Raw genomic sequence first — 20,735 nt, forward strand, 5'->3', positions numbered from 1 at the left:
TTCGGAGGGTGTTTTTCTGAGTTTATTTTTCGTCGAATTCGGAGGGTGTTTTTCTGAGTTTATTTTTTGCCGAAGATTCGGAGTTTATCGGAGTTCATATTTTTTCAATTCCCACTTCTCCGACATTTGGAGGTTAATTTCGCAGTGTTTCCTATTGAAAATAAATATGTAAATAATATAACCGGATGTAAACATATGCCAGATAAAAAATAAAATGCGCTTGTATTGATTAAAATTTCTTCAGTTGAATTTGACGTTTGTGTCATTGCCATTGGCAATATTAACTTGTCCCACGACAAAAGTCGCACACAAGTGTTGCTTCGATAAACGTTGATACCTTCTAATCAATAAACTCCCGGGGGCAGTCGCTACGAAGCTCGTCATCCCATCCTATTCCATCAATCTAGCCCGCGGCTGCGCGAGGTGGAGTGGTTAAGGATGTAATAGAGAGTTTCAACTCTCCCTTTTCTCTATTTAATACAATCTCTATGGTCTATAGCTTTCACTGTTACAAAAACATACCTTCTCCTCTCCCTAAATCACAAATCGCATGGCTCAAACTGGAAACAAGAGTGGCTTTTATCGTGACCCGAATGTACAATGGCCTGTTGCCCTGAACCAACCTCGACCAGACAAGCGGCAAGACGTCTTTTGACAACGATCTAAGATTTGAAAGATAATTATGGTGCCATTTTCCCAGTACCATTGACTCTATGCTGATCAAATTGTAGTAAAAAAAAGGAAAAAAAGCTTTTACTTTTTTTTTTGTGGGGAGGGGGGGGGGTGGCATTGGCACATAAACATTCTGTTTATCGGATAAATCCGAATTGACCAAAATTTTACTGGCGGGTGTTTTTCGGAGTTTTTCTTGGATTTATCCGAAAACACGGAGCCCTAACTATACACCAGCTCATGTTTACAAACAAACCGGAGCGCCTCTAGCGGATGTCATAGACGCCGCGCATGCGCGACGGGTGTGTGGGCAAGAAGCTTGCCTTCGCCCATAAACTCACCATTGGAATGGGGTGTTGTCGGCGTCAGTGCGAGTCTCCGCGCTCTTTTTTGCGTTGGAATTGATGATTCTACGTCTTCCTGGCAATGTCCGACTACTTGAGCGGCATCAGCGAAATTAAAGAGGCTTGTGACACCGCAAAACTCGGCGTGAATAATGTAGCATGCGGCGATTTATTCCACGTGGACGCCGCAGAATGGACACTAAAGCCCGATTTATATGGTGTGGTTCTGCTCGCTATTTTCAGTCATGACGTTGCTCGGGCTGCAAAAGCCTGAACCGCATCTGAGATGTCGACATCGAGACTGAAAATCGCAAGCAGAATCGGACCGAGTGAATTGGGCATAACAGGTCAGTGATGGCCACTGGTAGCAATTATCAACATTTCCTTATATCTACTGTTTACACCGAGTTTACTTACCCGAAGCAACCTTCAAACTTACGTCTTTTGAGGTCTGCACTTTTTATCGCAATTACCGAGTCTAGGGGGCGCTGATGTTTGAACGAGCAGACGACAAGCAGAAACGTTTAAGAGCAGACGACAGCTCGAACAATGAGGCGGCCATTTGAACGTGGTGATGCACTGAACGTAGTCCGCAGGTGGTTCGTGCAACTTGACGGTTTTCCCGCATTCATGTTGGAACAAAACAAACAAATCTGACAACCACAAGTATCCGTGAAATCAGTCCAAAGTGCTTCCCGCCCAAGCAATCGTGGTCCGACGGCGCCTGTTTTTCCTTTTTCACGGCCCCTATCCATGTTCTTGGACGTGGATGGGCAGAAAACGCATGAAAACTGACCTTCAAACCTTTCCCAACATTTTGGTACAGCCCCAGTCGCGGAGTTTTGACGAGAAGTCAGGTTTTTGTCCGGTTTCTTCCAAAGTAACACAGGAATGCACGTGCCCCATGGCGGCTTCCGCCCACAGGCCCAGACCAGAAGTGCGCCCGACACGCCACCACCGAGCCGTGACGTGACAGAGTTGAGTTTGTGTATGAGTCATACCTTGAACACAGCTTTGTAGATTTGTGCTCATGCCACTCCAATCCATTCGTCAGTCGAATCGTTTTCTACTGTGTGCGCACAATCTTTTATGAAACACGAAGCTTTCCTTGGAAACTTGGAGAGCAATGTTGCGGCAACATTTCTCCGTCAAAGTAAGCAGTGATCGAGGTACAAATGACCTTTGCATGTAGAATTCCAAACGGCTGTTGCGGTGGTTTTCCCGCCACTTCCTAACCAGATCGAGCGCACTTGTGCTGCTCCTTCTCACCACCCGAAATAGAAGAGACCACCCGGAAAGCCCCCGACGTGAATATCTATAAATCAACTGATGCCAAGTGCCCCTTGTTCCTGCTAAGGGCACTTTTTCAATTTCGAAAACACGGACAAGCAGAACGACACAAACATTTCGAGGCAATACTCTTTCTCAAGTGACGGCACCCTGGAAGGGACAAGAAGTGGGTAACGTGAAGCAAAGCCAGTAATTGGATGTAAAAAAAGAAGCAAGGGAGAGAGAACGGGCCTGAAGTTTTATTTATTTATTTATTTATTACATGTACCCCACAGCGCCCGTGAAGGCATTATAGTGGGGGAGGGGCAAAAAAAAAAAGAAGAAAAACAAAGGGCGTCACAGAACATTAAGTAAAAGCACTCGCAGCCTGCAGCAAGGCATAGAACAACATGAAACCAGCCCTGCGAAAATGTAACGCAGAGAAACGCGCTCATTGTTGCACCAATATACACGTAACAAGGAATAACACATAACGAAGACAGCATACATTGAGTGCTAAAGGCCAAGCAGAGCTTGAAAAATGTTTGAGTTGTTTTTCTCTAACACTAATTCCTCCGGTAATTCATTCCAGCTCTGAATAGTGCTCGGGAAGAAAGAATGTTTAAAAATGTCAGTTTTGGATGAGAAAGGTCTAATTTTCCTCGAGTGATCACGTCTTTGGGAAATGAAATGTGGTTCAAGTAAGTATGTTCCTTTATCAATTCCAGAGAGTTCGTAATGGATCGCGTGTAGTAGTTTTAATCGAAGGCATTTACGGCGAGTTTGGAGAAGCTCCCACTTGAGCTCCTCTTTTAAGGCGGTCACGCTTTGACGCCAATTATAGGAGTTAAGAACGAACCTGGCAGACCTATTCTGAATACTTTCTATGTCGTTGATGAGGTACTGTTGGTAAGGGTCCCATAGCTCGGAGGCATATTCAAGAATCGGCCTGATGTTCGTGACGTAAAGGGTATTTTTTACTTCGCGTGGGCAATCTTTAAAGTTACGCCTGATGAAACCTAACATCCGGTTTGCCTTAGCTGTCATATATTCTATGTGGTGATTCCACGAAAGATTATGAGAGAAGTAGACGCCCAGGTATTTTACTTTGAGTGACAAGTTGATTACAATGCTGTTTATATTGTACGAGGTAATTACAGGTTTTTGTTTCTTCGTGAACCTCACAAAGTGACATTTCGCTACATTCAATTCCATTCCCCAAGTGAAGCACCAGCTCGCTATACGATCGATGTCCTCCTGGAGGGCAGCACATTCATCGGAATCTCTTACCGCGCGATAAATAACACAGTCATCTGCATACAACCGTATAGAAGATGAAACGTTTTCAACAATGTCATTAATAAATATCAAAACAGAAGCGGTCCCAACACGGAGCCCTGGGGCACACCGGAGGTAACTGGGGTAGAATCGGACAATTTCCCGTTAATTACCACTGCTTGAGTCCTAGATCTAAGATAGTCAACGAGCCATCCAGAAACGTTAGGAGATATTTTGAGGGCTGATAATTTATGGAGAATAAATTTGTGTGGTACAAGATCAAAGGCCTTCCGAAAGTCAAGAAAAATACAGTCTGTCTGAAGGCCCTTGTCATATGCTTGTGCCAATTCGTGAAAAAATTCTACCATCTGGGTTGTGCAAGACAATCCCGGGCGAAATCCATGTTGGAAAGGGGTGAAGAAATTGTTAGCGTTTAAATGCTGTACAATGCTGGTGTAAATGACGTGCTCCATCAGTTTGGAGGACGTGCTAAGGAGCGAGATAGGCCTATAATTTTCTACTTTGTTTCTGGGACCATTTTTATGTACGGGCACTACATATGCTTCTTTCCAAGCGCTAGGCAAAGTACAATCAGAGAGTGATTTAGTGAACAAGACATATAAAAACATTGCAATCACACCTGAACATTCTCTGAGAACCCTATTTGGTATGCCATCAGGACCAGTTGATTTATTGAGGTTAAGTGATTGTAGAAGTTTAACTAGACCATCAGAGTTAAGCACAAGTTCCTTCATATCGTGTAACGGGGTGGCGGTAGGGTCCATAGCGGGACAATCATTTGAGCCAGGAGATGGAGAAAATACCGACTGGAAGTAACTACTGAAACAAGTTGCCTTCTCCTGGCCATCGTGCAGGGTCTGACCAGATACATCAATCGGCGGGATACCAACTTGGTCCTTCTTGTTGCTCTTTACCAACTTCCAGAATTCCTTGGGACTTCTCTTTAGGCGGTCACTTAGAGTGCTATGAAAAATCCTCTTAGCGATTTTTAGTTTGACTTTAAATAGTTTACCTAGGTTACGTAACCTTGCCAGTGATGCTGCATTAGACGTTCTGCGATGTGTTAGATATGCACGTTGCTTCTTATGTAATAAACGGCGCAGATTTTATCTATCCATGGTTTGTGGTTTCGCTTCTTGGGTCTAATTACTTTGTTCGGAATATAAGTGTCCATTAGAGCTATGAGCTTAAACCTAAAGAGTTTCCACAAATTGTCGACATCCATCTCGTAGGAGCTCATTTCAAATTCGGCAAAAAAATCGAACAATTCATCTGCAAGATCAGCATAGTTTCCCTGGTTATAAAAATGTACTTTCCGTGGGCATGGTCGTACCGCCATAACACGCTTGCACTTCACTCTTGCAGTTACTATGTCATGATCACTGATTCCTGGAAGGTGGGTGACTGAGGATATAGCTGTCTAGGAATTACAAAAAAGAAGGTCAAGCGTGCTCGAGCGCCTCGAGTCAGCTCGGGTCGGTTCCGTAACGTGTTGAATCAGTCCAAAGCTTGAAACAAGATGGGAAAATGTGGAGTACAATACTGAAGAGTTGCAGTCACTAACTTGGCCATCACGCCAGGTAACATCAGGGAGGTTAAAATCGCCCCCCAATACTAGGTAATCACTTGCAATAGAGGATAGTATTTCGGATAAGTACATTAGTGACTCATTGTTTGATCCAGGTGGCCGGTAATATGAACCAACAGCTAGAGTCTCTCCAGAGGACAGATAAATTTTACACCAGACAGATTCACAAGTTGGGCGGGACACATTTAATTCCGAGCTCTGAAGGGCACTGGAGACCAGAACAAAGACGCCGCCTCCATGCGCATTTCTATCTTTGCGATAGGCAACATACTGCTCAGGGAAGATCTCAGCGTCACTTATAGCCTCTGATAACCAAGATTCAGTACCTATTACAATGGACGGTTCTGTTGTTGATACAAGTTCTGCAAACTTATCGATTTTGTTTTTTATGCTCCGACAGTTGATTAGAAGTACATCGAGGTTCGACTGGTTAGCTCTTAACTTTAGCCTTTTCCGCGGAGCTAGTTATGCGCTTCCCTGTAGTGCGGGTGCAGAGTTTTGTAATTTAATTCGGCGTTGTGTTGTTTCATCCCACCTAAATGCTTCACCATTTATAAATAACTTGTCGTACCGTAAGAAGACTTTATCATCTGATGTGCGTGTGCCCTTTATACTGTCCCAGAGTTGCCTACGCACAAGCTGAACCCTACGGGAAAAATCCTCGGATAGGAATATTCTCGTACCCTTCAGCCTACGTGAATTGCGGAGCAGGTTTAGTTTTTCATTAAAGTCATAGAGTCGCAAGATCACAGGTCGTGGCCTGCGATCATCAGCTCTCCCAATCCTGTGAATACGCTCGACGCTGGTAACCTTAAGTCCTAGCTTGTTCTCAAAAATTTCTGTAAGCACCTTGTCCTTTCAGCGATTCTGTATTTTCATCTTGAGACTCTTCAATTCCGTGGATGATTATATTATTTCGCCTTCCTCTGTTTTCCAGGTCGTCAACTTTTTCCGTTAATGCCGCTACAATATCCTGGAGTTGCCTTACGTTCTTATCACACTGCTCTGCCTTTTGGGAAGTCGCCGTTAACGCGTTCAATCTGGATTCAATCACCTCCAATCGCCTGTTGGAATCGGCCATGTGCGTCTCAAGCTTTGCTTGCATTGAGCTTATATCAGCGGAAATGCCTTTTTGGTTCTCCAGAATTGCAGCGAGCTGTTCTTGCGTTGAGGGACCGGGGTTTAGTTCGACATCACCACTTAGGAGTAAGACTAAGAGACAGAATGTGTCAAAGCAACCCGTAACACTCGCACACAACACTTTTGGGCAGGGCAGCACAACAAGACATAGACGATTGCTCTTGAATGTGGGAATGCAATAAGGCATTCCCACATTGAGTGCATCTGGGAGTTGGACGATTCAAATACCGTATTTACTCGCACAATGAACGCACTTGTGTAATGAACGCACCCCCCCAAGTCGGCTCTCAAAATTTCGACTTTTTTTTTTCACTCGCGTAATAAACGCACCCCCAACTCTGATGTCAAAATTTCGACCCCCTCCCCCCACGCGCGCGAAATGAACGCACTTTTCTATCCTGGTGCAGCGAGGTCGCGAATGCATGGGCAGCGTGGGCGAACAAAACGCCTTGCAAAAGGCGTTAAAAATATTCGAAAAGATCCAACGAAAGCAAGGAAAAAGATTTAATTGCATTATTAATATAACATGGAGAGGAGCTTTTTTTTTTTTTTTGCACGGCGCAGCCTGGATTTGGGTTTGCGCGCCGTCGCGCGCAAGGAGGTAAGAAAGAGAAGCACTCTAAGCGAACAAAACAGCTTGCGAAAGGTGGCAAAAAAAAAAAAAAAAAATCCCACAGAACTTAGAAAAAAACAAAAACAAAGAGGAGCTTTTTTTTTTCTTCTTTTTTTGCACAGCGCAGTTTGGTTACGGGGGGGGGGGGGGGGGGGTCGTGTGGTCGCGCGCCGCGCGCAGGGAGATAAGAAAGATAAGTGGAGATCCCTAGCCTAAGCAAACAAGACAGCTTGGGAAAGGCGGCAAAAAAAACAAAACAAAAAAAAAAAAAACAAGCAATTAGGAAAACAAAAAAGAAAGGAGTTTTTTTTTTTTTTTTGCACAGCTTAGTTTAGTTAGGGGGTCAGGCGCCATGCGCAAAGAGATAAGAAGTTACTTCCATTTTTCAGCATAAAAGGTCCATTCATTATGCGAGTAAATACCGCCGCAAAAATTTTACTTAGCGTAATGAACGCCCCCCTAACTTTGCATCAATTTTTCGGAAAAAAAAAAGTGTGTTCATTCTGCGAGTAAATACGGTAAAAGGGAAGGAAACGTATGCTTGGCAGCAAGAAGACGAGGTTCGGAAAATCGGTTGTGCCGTAAGCCGGTGGGCGTTCGGGGCGACAATCTCCGAAAGCTGTCCTCTGCAAAAAACTCTTCTTACGCCGGACGAAAAAAAAAAAGCTTTACTGATGCCATGCTTTGGTACACCTGCGTGCGCTGTGAGCGATGTACCATACACGGCTGGTACGGACGCAAATGTCCCCATCCTCTCATATGGCGAGACCAGAGCCATGTTTTGGGGAGTTTGGCCATTCATTGGTTAGAATAGACCAGTGTCCGCGCCAATTCCAGGGCGCCGCCATGTTTAAGCTCGCGCCACCATGCGCAGAGAACTGGCAGGCAGGAGGGGGGGGGGGGGGCTGCGTTGGCGGCGTTGCTTTAGGGAGCTGGATGCAGCAGGCTGTCCGAATGCACCAACACATCGTGAAAGATGTCTTCACCAAAAGCCTCCACGGCCCGTTTTTCAACAGATAGGATGTCATGAACATTCGAGAAACCATCTCGATAAAGAAAACAAGGGAAAACGTTTCTTGTCTTAGATGTTCTCGGTGTCTGCTGACCCTTGACATCCGCGTTTCAGTCAGGGTTCATTGCGTAGTAAATATTTCGCTACCGCTTTCTTGTAGCTTTCAGATGCTTGATTGTTGGCTTCTTGTATATGACATTACATTTGTGGCACGTTTAAACCCGATTTTCGCGATCTGCTTGCCTTTCTGCGGCAGCGTGGCTCTGCCGAGCCGAAAGAAGTGGGAGGCGTTCACTTGATCTAACGCCGTTTTAGCGAATGAAAACGAGACCAGGACGTTTCATTGAATGGCTAGCGAATGAGTCTAGTTACATAGACAGCTCGGATTAGCTTTCTTTTGTAATGTGCCACCTTGTCTGCCGCCGCGAAGCGGCGTAAACGAGGGCTCCGAGTATATAAGCACGCGTCCCCCCCCCCCCCCCCCACACACACACACACACAAACACACACGCTGCGAGCGTGTGGATTCGAAACTATTAATTGCCAGTTCTAAAGGATAGTACTTACTTGAAGTGCAAGCTGGAATTCTACGAGGTACCAGGAGACACTTGCTATCGGGCAACGAAGCAGGGTGCCTGTGGGGGCGGAGTCTAGGAACGCTACTGATTAATATTGTGACAGGCGATCAGTTATGATAAAAGACGAAACTTTGACTCGTTTGTTCAGAAGTTCGCGGTGATATTTTATTAGCCCTCGTTACAGCACACCAAGGATCTTAGGCAGTGAAATTCACATCACGTAGGCTCGTCCGTCGTAGTCAAATGAGCGCAGTCGAGGACGAGGTGTAATGAGCTACTAAGCTTCACAAGGAAAATGCACGTGAGAAAGAGTTTTGAGGCAGTCCAAAACACCGATCCAGCAGACGCACATACGTACGTTTACACCCGACTCCATGAACCCGATGGCGCAAGATCAAAGCGATCAAAGAGCACCGCTGCCATCGCCACCCGGTTTTCTCTGCACTTTGCGCGACAACGGCACTGCAACGGAGGGCACTCACCTCGGCGTTAACAATCCACGAAATAGATTAATTTCCCATTCTTGAAGCCATTCGAAAGGATAAATGAAAATACCTCGGCGTTGTAGAACATCTGACGACACAACTGTTCCGAGCGCCTACTCGGCATCGTTGTTGCTCGTGAAGGCCTGCTTATTTGTAGTTGAAACGATGATTCCACATTTTTCGTGCCACTCGTGGTGCTTGCAATAACTTCGAAGGGCAGGGGAATCTTCTCACGAGGACGTTGAAGACACTCAACACCGGAGCCACCAAAGCAATCGCACAAACCGTCGCCATGTTTGCTTCTTTGTCACTCGTGGCACGGTCAACTCGTCGCGAGATGTTTTCTGGCTCGGCTAGATGGAAACCAACAGCGGCAAAGTGGCGTATGGACACACGGCTCTCACATTACGAGCACTATACTCACATACCGCGGTAAACAAGACCGATGCCGGCGAAACGGCAGTCGGCACACCAGCGAAGAAGCCCTCAACGGGAAGCGGCGGCGCAGGCCGACGCTGCCCCCCCTCCCCGTGAGCGTCTGAGTTCGAGAATATTGTTTACTTTTGCTCCTTGCGGTCGAGGCTAAAAAGAGCACTTTCGGACACTGGTCTATAGGCAAACATTTCGTGGCCAACTACAGGCCACGAAACAGCCCCTAGCGGTGGTCGTGAGCTCTGATAATGAGACTCAAATAGTTTAAGTCTATTTAGCGTCGCTAGAGTTAAAAGGTGTAACTCCTGGTGACTGAAAACTTGGCGCGTGTGAGGTTTTTGTCACGTCCATATTCAACGGTAGAATAAACGAATGTGCGCACCAAAGCAGACTTTCACCGAGACGCTGAGATTGAACGCTTCTATTTCATGCTTTAAATGTCGTTTTCAATATTGTGACGTCGCGGTCTGCTGATTGGTCGACTTTTAGTTTACACTCTAACCGCGGGACGAATATTCGGCGCTGGAGGCGGCTCCGCCCATTGGTCAACCTCTCCCAATATGTGGTTCTGGGCGGGACCGGCTTGGCCGAGCAGGGTTACCCAAAATTTTGTTTCTTTATATTTTTATTTTTTCCCTCTGGCTTCAGACGTTTTTGTGCAGCAGTTTTTGTTGTGCCCCTCTCTCACGAGTTGCGAGACGATTTGGTGGTCGTGTTTACAATATTTGAACATAAATCTGAGAAAAAACTAACAACGTTACTTTTTACAGTTACTTTCGAAATACAGCAAGTCTGTTACAGTTACTAGTTTTTTCACTAAGCAGTAACGAGTTACAGCTACAAGTTACTGAGAAAAGTAACTGGTTACCGGTGACGCGTTGCAAGTAACTACTTACTGCCCAAGACTGGCCATCATGTTGAGGTGGAAAGAGCGAATGACCATACCGTGACGTCATGAACTTTGCGCGCAGAATTTCATATAAATCTCTCGCCGTCAATATTGCTCTAAAGGATTTCTTCTTTCGTGTAAAATTTATCTTTTGACACGCGTGTCCCTCCCAGATTGTTTAAAAAAAATACTTTTTTTTCAGAGGCCCTTTAGGTCACCGACAGCCCATGTACATTGCATTTCTAAAGGCCAGTGCTGCTCACCAAGATACATTTTCGAGCAACTTTCGTGCAGAGGCTATTTTCTCCTTATATTGCCTATTAAAAATCCGGCACTTTTTATGCCAAAGGTACCCCAGATATACTTCTGGTATATCTGGGTAGTACTTCGGTACAAAAAAGTGGGCAAGTTTGACAGAAATATTTGTTTATGTTTGTATCACCTTATGAATTACTGTAAATTACTTAATTTTCGCAAGGACCTAATTTTCGCGAATTGTGTACAATTTGCGAAAAATATGTCCTGCGAACAGTTCCGGTAAAATGTTAACACGTTGCAAACTATATTGAGATTCCACCACGTCGCGGAAATTAGAATGCCCAAATTATTCAAAAATTTGAGATATTTGACCTAAAGCGCGAAATATTCGGCCTGCGAAATATTGGGTCTGCAACACATGTATGAAATACATGTGTTGAAATTCAACATGAAAAATAGTTCATACTTTTTCACTTGAAGTAAATGCAAAATAGAGGGAAGTTACAGAGTAAAGGGGGCCACCCTTTTCTTGGACCAGGCCTTCGTAAGTCTTAATCTGGCACTGCACACGGCCAGCACCACACCCTTCAGAACATAGCAAACGGTACAAAACTCGGACTTCTCTAACAAAAGCTGTGTCAAGGTCAATTAAAACCACGAGGTCTTATGCATTGCTTCTCTTTCCCCTGTACTTCCCCTTAGAAAGTAAAAACATTTGCATTGCCGCATCTAGTGCAATTCAACGTTGACAATACAATTTCCCACAGAGCCAATCCTAACTGTCTGTTCTTAAGCCCTTTTAGGGGCGAAGCTCCTTCGGGTCTAGCTTTGTCTGTCTGTCCGTCCGGCCGGCGTCCGTGCTCGCATAAAAAGAAAAAATGTTTGCGCAGTCGACAGGATTCGAACCTGTGCGGGGACCCCAATGTATTTCTAGACCATCGCCTTAACCACTCGGCCATGACAGCGGGACGAGTAGGGGGCTCTGAGATATGGTAGTAACTCAAGAGCTGGGGTTTGTCATGGATGAAACGTTGCATGTAGCCACTCAACTTCATATTTAATCACGTTAAACTTTGCATGCATTGGCTCAATGTTTATAGACGAAGGGCGCTGCGGTCAAATCCTCAAATGCGTATGTAACCAAGTTCTATACCACAAATTCTCTTTCTGACATGGACCGTTGACTTAGCAGATCTAAGCTTATCCGTTAGAAGAACCACTGGCTCTGCATTTCACCGACCATAAAGCAGTAATAACGAAGTTGAAACGCAACCCGGAACTCAGCACTACCTGTGAGCAATAAAGAAAAATCAGCACTACCTATGAACAATAAAATCAGTATCATCAGCACTACCAGAGCTTTGCCCCATTCAACATCATTTGCCACATGGAGATGCGGTCATTTTTGTAAAACTTTCTCTCTAATTAGCACAATAATGTTCCCCATACCAGCAAAACAATTTTTGCCTCTTCCACGTGTCTCGCAATTCAAGAGTGCCATTGAGATGTGCGTTTCTCTTGTCATCTGCTGGTTTCCGGTTTAGAATCATGTGTAACGTTAAGTTGCCCACCTGCTTAATAACTGTCTTGTGTGGTAATCTTTTTTTGAAATCAAGGATGCAAGCCTTGCCTCCTTTGGAACTCATGTGCTGTTTCCTTGAGCCTTGCAGATATGTTTCACACGTTTTAACTCTTCCCAAGGTTGACCGATTAAAGTGTTTTTGGTGAGTCTTAACAAAATTTCTAATGAAACCATGTTTATTTTTTATAATTAACAAATTAGCGCAATTTAGGTATTTGATTTGCAAATTACCAAAAAATACTGCAGAAGCGCCCACTTCGTTCCTGCACCATCTATTAATATTTTCCAAATTTCTGAATTTGGAAATTATATGTTAACCGCTCAATTGGACCGGACAAGTGCCCATGTCTAGATTGACCTAATTTTCTGTGAAAATGGGGTGGATACTTTTCTGTATTTTACAGTACTTTGGTTTTTGTAATTTCTGACATTTGCCATAACTGCCAGTTTGTTCCTGAAAATATGTTTTTTCAACAACCCAATTTAAAGGAATTTTCGAAACTTTGCATTGTGCGAATGGTCATAATGTTGTGCATTAAGCAACACTCGAAACTTTTTTTGGAAAGGGGAACATGGCTGCCTTCCTCTATGGGGATCGAAGGGTCCCAAAGGTTCAGTCCAGTTTAACTAGAAAAATGTGCTCTCTACAAAACAAATTTAGCAGATATATAGGGAAAACTAATAAGTCCCAGTGTCATAGTTATTTGAGACTTTATATTTTGCCAGTCTCCCCTTTAACTGATAGGAACTTTACTGTAACGGCAATGTGGCAGAAAGCAAGAAAACGGACTGTGTTAACATACGCAAACGACCACCCATTGCTAGGCACACAGCACTCCGTTTTCTCATTCGTCATTGTTGTCTCAAAATCGCAAAATTGTGCGTATTCCTCTCATGTGTGTTATCCTCATACCTGTCTAGCTAACTTGATGTGCTTGGAGGGTGCGCCTGCTTTGTTCTTAATTACGGTGATTGCTCTCTGCATTTGGTCCTAGTCATCTCAAGTGGTCCCGTGCCCCCTTCGTGATCGTCCATGCGTACTTACGAACCTGATCAAAGCAAGCAATTCGAATGGAACTGATCCAGTCCTTAAGTCTTGGTAAGTTTTTCGTTTCAACCTCTTTCATATAGAGAGTACCGTGGCTGTGTCTAGACTACAGGTGGTCATAGCCCAAAGCAGTGCTTGTGCAGCTGTCCCCAGATTCCTACCAATCCATGCTGATTCGAGATCCTCTACCTGGGACACGTCCTCGGTTGAGCCCAGAGCTCAAACGAAACTTTGCAGAGTGATATAGATTATTCTTCTCGGGGAGGGAAGCAAGCACTAGGAGTGAAGTTTAGAGGAAGTTCATGGCAGTGGGACAAGAGTATGAGGCAAGGTAAATTTTGAATTCCTATGAACGAGAAGTTGAAGATGAGATAGAGAGAGCGGGCTTTCTGCGAGGTGCGAGAATAACATTGGGAAACAATGAACAGTGTAGAAAGTCAGGCATTGCTTCCTAATTTTTTTTTGCAAAACATGCCACAGAGTTTTTTTGAAGATCTATAATTTGTGCAACCAGAAAACATTCGCTTGTCTTCCAGATGTCATTTGTCATTTGCACTATATATTCTTGCCCATCTTATGCTTCCATTTACCGTAATATCCCGAGTCATCGCCCACCCTCCTACCGCCTGAAATTCATTAAAAAAGTGGGGTGGGCCATGTCTCGGTGGGTGAGCACAAACACTTAAAAAAAAGCGGAAAAAACCGCCTATTTTTCTTTACGTATCTAGCGCTGATGCACAAGAGATACATCAAACTCAAAACTCCATTTAGTTTCGTTGTTTTATAGAAAAAAATGCTCACGAAAGAATATTTTATTATAGCGAAGTCCGTTGCTTGCATACGCGCTAGAAACACCGCCGATCTGCATATAGCGCGAACGTTTGCTCCGTGAAAGAATGTCACCACTATGTTCTCCTAGTTAGTAAAAAAAAAGAAAGAAAAGTCTACAAGAAAATAGAAAAACCGACCATGCGCAACGAGCGAGCGAGCGAGCGGACCAAAGAAGCGACCAAGAGCAATGCTGGGAAAGCGGGAAAGCCGGCGGTCGCGTTGGCAAATACTTTGGCGTCGGGCCAAGTCGGGCGCCTTGTCAATTGCAAGCTCTTGCGCAACTTTCTTGTTTGGTGCGTACATACATGTGTCCGTGCACGGCGGGCTGTCAATGCACGGTTGGGACGCTCTGCAAACGTCTGCGTAGGGCGTTCCAGCAAAGCTTTATTTACGCGTTGGCTTTGCCTAAAATATTGCACAACCGCGGTCGCGGCGGGCGGGAAGGAGGAGCGGGTTTGCGGTGACCTTACTTCGGCGGAGACAGACATTGACCTAACACTCCGCAGTTACATTAACAAACTCTTATTTTGTTATCTCCATCGTTTTCTTTTCGCACGATACACGACCACTTTGGGGCCGCTCATGGAGGAAATGCGTAAACAAAAAGAAGTGTCTTTCCCTCCTTCGTTTTACTTTGTCACGGATGTCCTCCAATTGTAAGGTCCGCGGCCGCGTCATTCGGGTAGGATGAGTTTTCGCGGATCGCTGAGTCCGCGCTGGGGTATTTGAAGGGGTGGGCGATGACTCGGTGTTTTTTCGGAAATCGATATTGGCCCAAAAAATGGGGTGGGCAATGGCTCGGGGATGGGCGATGACTCGGGATATTGCGGGTAGTAGTCGTTGAGCCTGTTTTATTGTTGAAAACATTATGGAAGGTAGAGAGCAACACACTACATCTGAAAGTCAAGTGAATGTTTTCTTTAATTGTCGTGCAAACTATGGTTTTAAATAAAGTGTTCAGGGGGAGGGGGGTATAAGAGGGGGATTGCTGTCACTTGCTAACAAAACTTTTTGAGTATTTCTTCATTGGCTAAAAACATGCACATTGAGGCCATGCCACCTTTTCCCATGTTGCTGACATTATTTTTTTAGGGGGAGGGGGGGTGGGGTGTTGGGTGCGGGGTGGAGGGGGGCACAAGGGACTGCAGGTTAGTGATAAATATGAAACAAACTAAAAAGACCCTAACGATGCCATCTGTTGGAAAGTGCACAAATAAGCCCCCAAACTCAAACATAATCCAGAATTGTGGTTCAGTTTTCTGGCCCATAACGGAAAGCACGAAAGAAGCTCCTATTACCAGCCTACTCTGCTTAAAAATTAAGATGGAGAAAGGGGAACGTTTTTATCAGTTCAAAATGGAATCGTCTATCGTCTGAGGTAAAGATCTGGGTACTACAGACCATGAGTTATAGGTAGAGATATGAGGAGACATTCTGGGTACAGGCAAAGGTAACAGCAGAGCATGTGTGGTGAGTCTGGTAAATACCTAAACAGAGGTGGACTTTTGTATTGCTTTGGGATGGTAGGGGCTGATGGAGGAATAGGGGATCTCCAAAAGGTCAAGCGAACTTAGAGAATGATGAAAATAATCCCTGGAGAAGGGGAACAAGAGGGACAAAGGACAAACATACCCGGACCAGGCGGATTTTTTCGATATCCGGACCAGGCGGATTTTTTCGGTCGCTCACCAGTCACCTAGCTGTGTTTGGAGTTTTATGTTTGTCCTTTGTCCCTCTTGTTCCCCTTCTCCAGGGATTATTTTCGTCATTCTTGTCCAGCTCGCTTGCACCTTTGCATTTAATTGCATTATAATTATAACCTTAAATTTGCAAGCTTCACCCTTGTTGGTGGTAGACTGGTGGCAGCTGATAAAACCTGTTTGCTCTACTGACGTCTAACCCCTGGTTAGCTCAGTTGGTAGAGCGCTCCACTTGTAATGGAGAGGTCCCGGGTTCGATACCCGGACCAGGCGGATTTTTTCGGTCGCTCACCAGTCACCTAGCTATGTTTGGAGTTTTATGTTTGTCCTTTGTCCCTCTTGTTCCCCCTCTCCAGGGATTATTTTCGTCATTCTTGTCCAGCTCGCTTGCACCTTTGCATTTAATTGCATTATAATTAGAACTTAGAGAAGGCTGGAAAATGGTGGAAAGTGCTGGAGGAGGCCAGTGAAGAACAAAAAAACATGGAGAAAGTTTATTTATACTTTGGGCAGAGTTCCTCAAGGGTTTGCTCAAATCAAAGTGCCATGTTCCAATTCATCCATCCATCCAGGATAATAAAATATTGTTGAGCCAAGAATCTTTACATCTAAATTTCACACAGTGCGGTCTGTCTGGTTTCCAGAAGGCTGCCTTCCATTTCCAGCTGTTTTCTTCTGAGACCAGCAAAAACTCTGGGCAGCACTCGCCAAATGATAATGCCAACCGTTAGTCTAGGAACAACAGCACACTGTAGTCATTACATGATGGTTACTGCGATAAAAAGGCAGAGCTTGCCTCATGGGTTGAAATGGTTCCCACTTTATTCGTGTGCATGGTGCTCAAAGTGCTACTCATGAGGGGCACTTCACTGCCTCACCCTGTGGATCAAGCTATGGTGTAGAAGGGCTTAGAGCATTGTAAAGTTCATTTTTACCTGCAGGCAGCAAATATGTGACCATATATCAGTGTTAACAAAATTGTTTCTATTTGATGCTTTTGGGCTATGTAGGGATCACCCTGTCAGCAAATATATTGGAAGAAATTTTCTATAGACATGTCATAGTAAACAAAATGTTGAAAATAAGTGCATATATGTTTAGTTGAGCAATTGGCAGTGACTTGCATAGCATGTGGCTTTCTTTTTCTCTGGGATCATTGTTTTGATGAGTCCAGCCAGCATAGACGATCTCATCATTGGGAAAAAAGCAGTGGCGATTGTCAAGGTGCAGCTAGCCTGAAGCTCGTTTACGGTAGATCCTGTAACGATATCAACACGACATGAGTGGTAGATTGTCTGGGCTGTGAATCCCCCAGTATTATGCACCTCGGAGTGATGTGTGAATAAAATAACTGAACATGTTTTTACTATTTTTAGGGCCATGACCTAAGCTATTCGACCACTGTTAAATGTCTTTTGGGCAGTTCGATTAAACTGAATTTTGTTTGTAGAGTTCGAGTTTTTTGGGGAAATTATTCTATTCATCAAATGTGGATATGTTAATCCACACTAATAACCCCATGCACTCTTAGTGGGTTATCCAAGTAGGATATTTTGGAATATTGGCAGTAGCCTTTGTCATATAATTTCATACTTCGTCTTATAAGTAAATTCTTGTCTGGCACATACAGCGTCAAGCAAAACTGTCACCATTTTGAATGTTTATTTTATTAGAGTAGGAGTTAGAGAGTAGGAGTTAGAGAAACTGTTTGTACTGAGTACAAACAAACGAAACGTGAGAATGACGTAGTCATGCCTCTGACGTAGTGGCTCAATGTTGGCTCCCCCAACTCCATGGCATTGACTGCACTGAATATTGCGCCTCGCGTCGCACGCTAGAGTTGGCAGATTTCGGCGACTTGGGTCTTTTGAAAGTTTGCTGGCAAGTTTATTAAATATATAGATGGGATTAGATCGTAATGTTTCCATGTTGTCTTCCTATATCATACTGAAGAGTACTGCATAGTTTTCTAAGTATCGAAAATGAAGCGGAGTTGCCCTTTAAAGCCCCACCTAAAGACAGCTTTGTGAAAAAATTTATTGCAGCCAGGTTAATGGATCCTATATACAAATTTTGTTATGCTGCTGAGCAGCATAAAAAATAACCTTCCACAATATTATTTTGCACGACCATATTCATTTTTCTCAGGATGAACAAGTAGAGTAGATCACCAGCAGGGTGCATTGATGTTAGTGTTGGTGAGGATTCCTGTATACCATAATATCCCGAGTCATCGCCCACACCCCCTGCCACTTGAAATTCATAAAAAGTAGGGTGGGCCATGTCTCGTTGGGTGAGCACAAAAAGTTAAAAAAAGCGGGAAAAAAACTGCCTATTTTTTGTATGTATTTAACGCGACTGCACAAGAGTACATTAAGCTGAAAACTCAAAATTTATTGTTCTATACAAAAAATGCTCATGAAAGAGAACGGTCTACTATCGCAAAATCTATTGTGCTCAACGTGCTGCAAACACCACCGATCTACATCTACATGCTACGAACACCACCGAAAAGAAAAAACTAAAGTCCACAAGAAAATACAAAAACTAACCAGGCACAGCGAACCTAAGAAGCGACGAAGAGCGATGCTGGGAAAGCGGGAAAGCTGGCAATAGCGTTGGCAAATACTTTGGCGTTGGGCCAAGTCGGGCGCCTTGTGAATCGCAAGCTGTTGCGCAACCTTTTTGTTTGGTGCATACATGCGTGCGACCATGCCACGACCAACTCTATAAAGGGCGACCAGGTCAGCTCTCCCCTCTCTACGGGAGCGCGTGTACCGGAAAATACCACGTGACCACGCCTGGGGACAGCGAAATCCGCCAGGCGCCGCCGCGTATCATCTCCAAATGCGCGCGCGGTCATACGCGACGGACAGCGGTTGCGTTGATAAAACCTACGAGTTTGATTGTAACCTTTTCTGTCGACAACCGCATAGCTTTCTTGACATGTTCTGTAAACAGAGTAAAGCGACAGCGCTTTCTATTGCCAGTCTATTAATTAAGTTATTTATTTTTTTGCCCCCTTTGAGAAGAGCTAAATTACGTGAAGCCAACGTAGACCAAAGGGAGTGTTTGCTTATCAGTAAAGCTTCGACCGGCTTCAGTTTGATACCTTTTGTAAAGAATGCACACCCAGAAATACTCAAAATTTCAATAAAAAGATATTAGTAGTTTCGGTTTTAGGGTATGGCTCTTCTCCACTCATAATTTTTTTTTTTTGCCAGGCCAGTAATGAACATATTTTTGTATACCTGAAGAAAACATATACTCAATCTCTTGAAATAATGCTGTAGGTAAGGCAAAAGCATAAAATGTTTAAAATATACCATTAAAACAGGCAGACTCATAACAATGGTTAAAATAGGACATACAGAGACAAGCTGTATGTTTACTATTATTCTTTCATTTTCACTAGGACACTAACATCTTTATTAGTGACGCACTAAACCGAAAACAGTAACGAATACAGTAAACAGTATCAGATAAACAAACGACGTCTAACATGCTCATAATTAAAATATACACCCTGTCAGCAAGTTCCGCGTCATCTGAAATTCGCGAGCTCGCAACATTAACACGTGAACATCATTCCTTCCGATGAATGTCGGCTGATCCGGTACGGAGGTGTATCAGCATCACTGCATATTTAACTAAACGCTCAAAATGAGGAAGGTCCAACATTCGCAACACGGCGTGTAAGGGATGACGCTGTAAACTTATATGTACCACGACCTATTTTGTGTTATGAACATGAACAGAACCTATTTTCTCTTTATGCTAAATAGTTTGGTGGGCAACTGATTCGCCTTCTGCTTGGCAAGAGATTTTCTTCAGCCAGTCGTTCCGGATCTCCGTCACCGGGAACTCGTGGAAAGCGACCCCCGTCGAAGTCCGCGTACTCGACTTGCACAGCGGCACACAGCAGAAGACCATCACAGCCCGTTGTTGAGTTCCACTTAACTATTAACGTTCAGCTATTTTAGAGCAGAAAAAACCACCCGTCCACGCGCGCACGTGCCAAAAGACAGCTTGTACTAGCCTCCCCAGGCTTCCCGAGCGTACTAAGCAGCGGGGAAAATGGAGATTCTAAGCAGCGCCAGCGGGAGCGGCGGGAACTAGGCGAACTAAAAAGAACCAAACAAGCAAAACAAAAAGCGGCGCGCTGGGGCAGGAGGAGGTGAGCTGGTCGCCCATTATAGAGTTGGTCGTGGTCCATGCTTGGCATGCTCTCAACGGGGGTTTAGACGCTCTACAAAAGTCTGTGTACGGCGTTGTCTTAAAGGGGGGTGCAACGATTTTAAGATTAAAAGAATTTGCATTCAACATTTTCACCTTGTTTATCATGTCCCGGAGGATAGAGAAAACATCTCTTTCGTTAAAAAATATCCCGATTCCGCTGCATAATCGCAAAGCAAAAGTCGAGCTTTTCACCCCCACCTTGAGCCGCGAGTGGCAGCTGAATGAACTACGGCGAGAAGCTTACGTGACCTCGGTCGGCTCTAAGCTGCAGCATAATGCCTGCTAATGGGGAGTTTTCGTAGACCGTATTTCCCCCTTCGGTAAGCCCTCTGCAACGAAAAAGCTCTTACTGCGCCTGCGTGCCAACGGCCTTGATTGTAGAGTTCCGGGTATAACAGCAGGTTTTAGAGAGCATTGCGGGACGGTAAAAACCATCTTTGAAAACTCCCTAACGTCAGCAGAGAGAGGGAGGGGAAGCGTTCCTTGAGAGAGAGCACACAGAAACCTACACGGCACCTTGAATTACGTCACTAGGAGTGCGACCAGGTGTGGCCCTCAAGACTGAGAGTGAGTTGAGGCGTGCCAAAAATGCCAATATTTATCTTTTTTACACAACAACTAGGACATGCAGGCAAAATCGGTTTTCTGTTCTTTACTTCACAAGTGTGAGACGGCAACTTACATGAATTTTTGACCAAAGTCCGGAAATCGTTGCACTCCCGCCCCTTTAAATGCTGCAGAACCACGGTCGCGATG

General features: G+C 44.5%; 1 protein-coding gene across 4 annotated transcripts in view; it reads left to right on the forward strand.

Annotated features, from left to right (window-relative positions):
* LOC115327013 (zinc finger protein OZF) overlaps positions 1-20,735 on the forward strand; it is an 82,016-nt gene that overhangs the window by 56,114 nt on the left and 5,167 nt on the right. For 3 of the 4 annotated variants that reach the window (XM_040214509.3, XM_040214510.3, XM_040502452.2), the window contains one exon: positions 13,157-13,260. In XM_040214509.3, the coding sequence (XP_040070443.1) occupies positions 13,233-13,260 (28 nt within the window). In that variant the 5' untranslated portion in view covers positions 13,157-13,232. Of the gene's footprint in view, positions 1-13,156; positions 13,261-16,384; positions 16,471-20,735 lie in introns of those variants that run through there. The other variant, XR_005798519.2, reaches the window with a different exon arrangement.

The sequence above is a fragment of the Ixodes scapularis genome, unplaced genomic scaffold, assembly GCF_016920785.2.
Source record: "Ixodes scapularis isolate PalLabHiFi unplaced genomic scaffold, ASM1692078v2 PGA_scaffold6__148_contigs__length_123643588, whole genome shotgun sequence".
NCBI lineage: Eukaryota > Metazoa > Arthropoda > Arachnida > Ixodida > Ixodidae > Ixodes > Ixodes scapularis.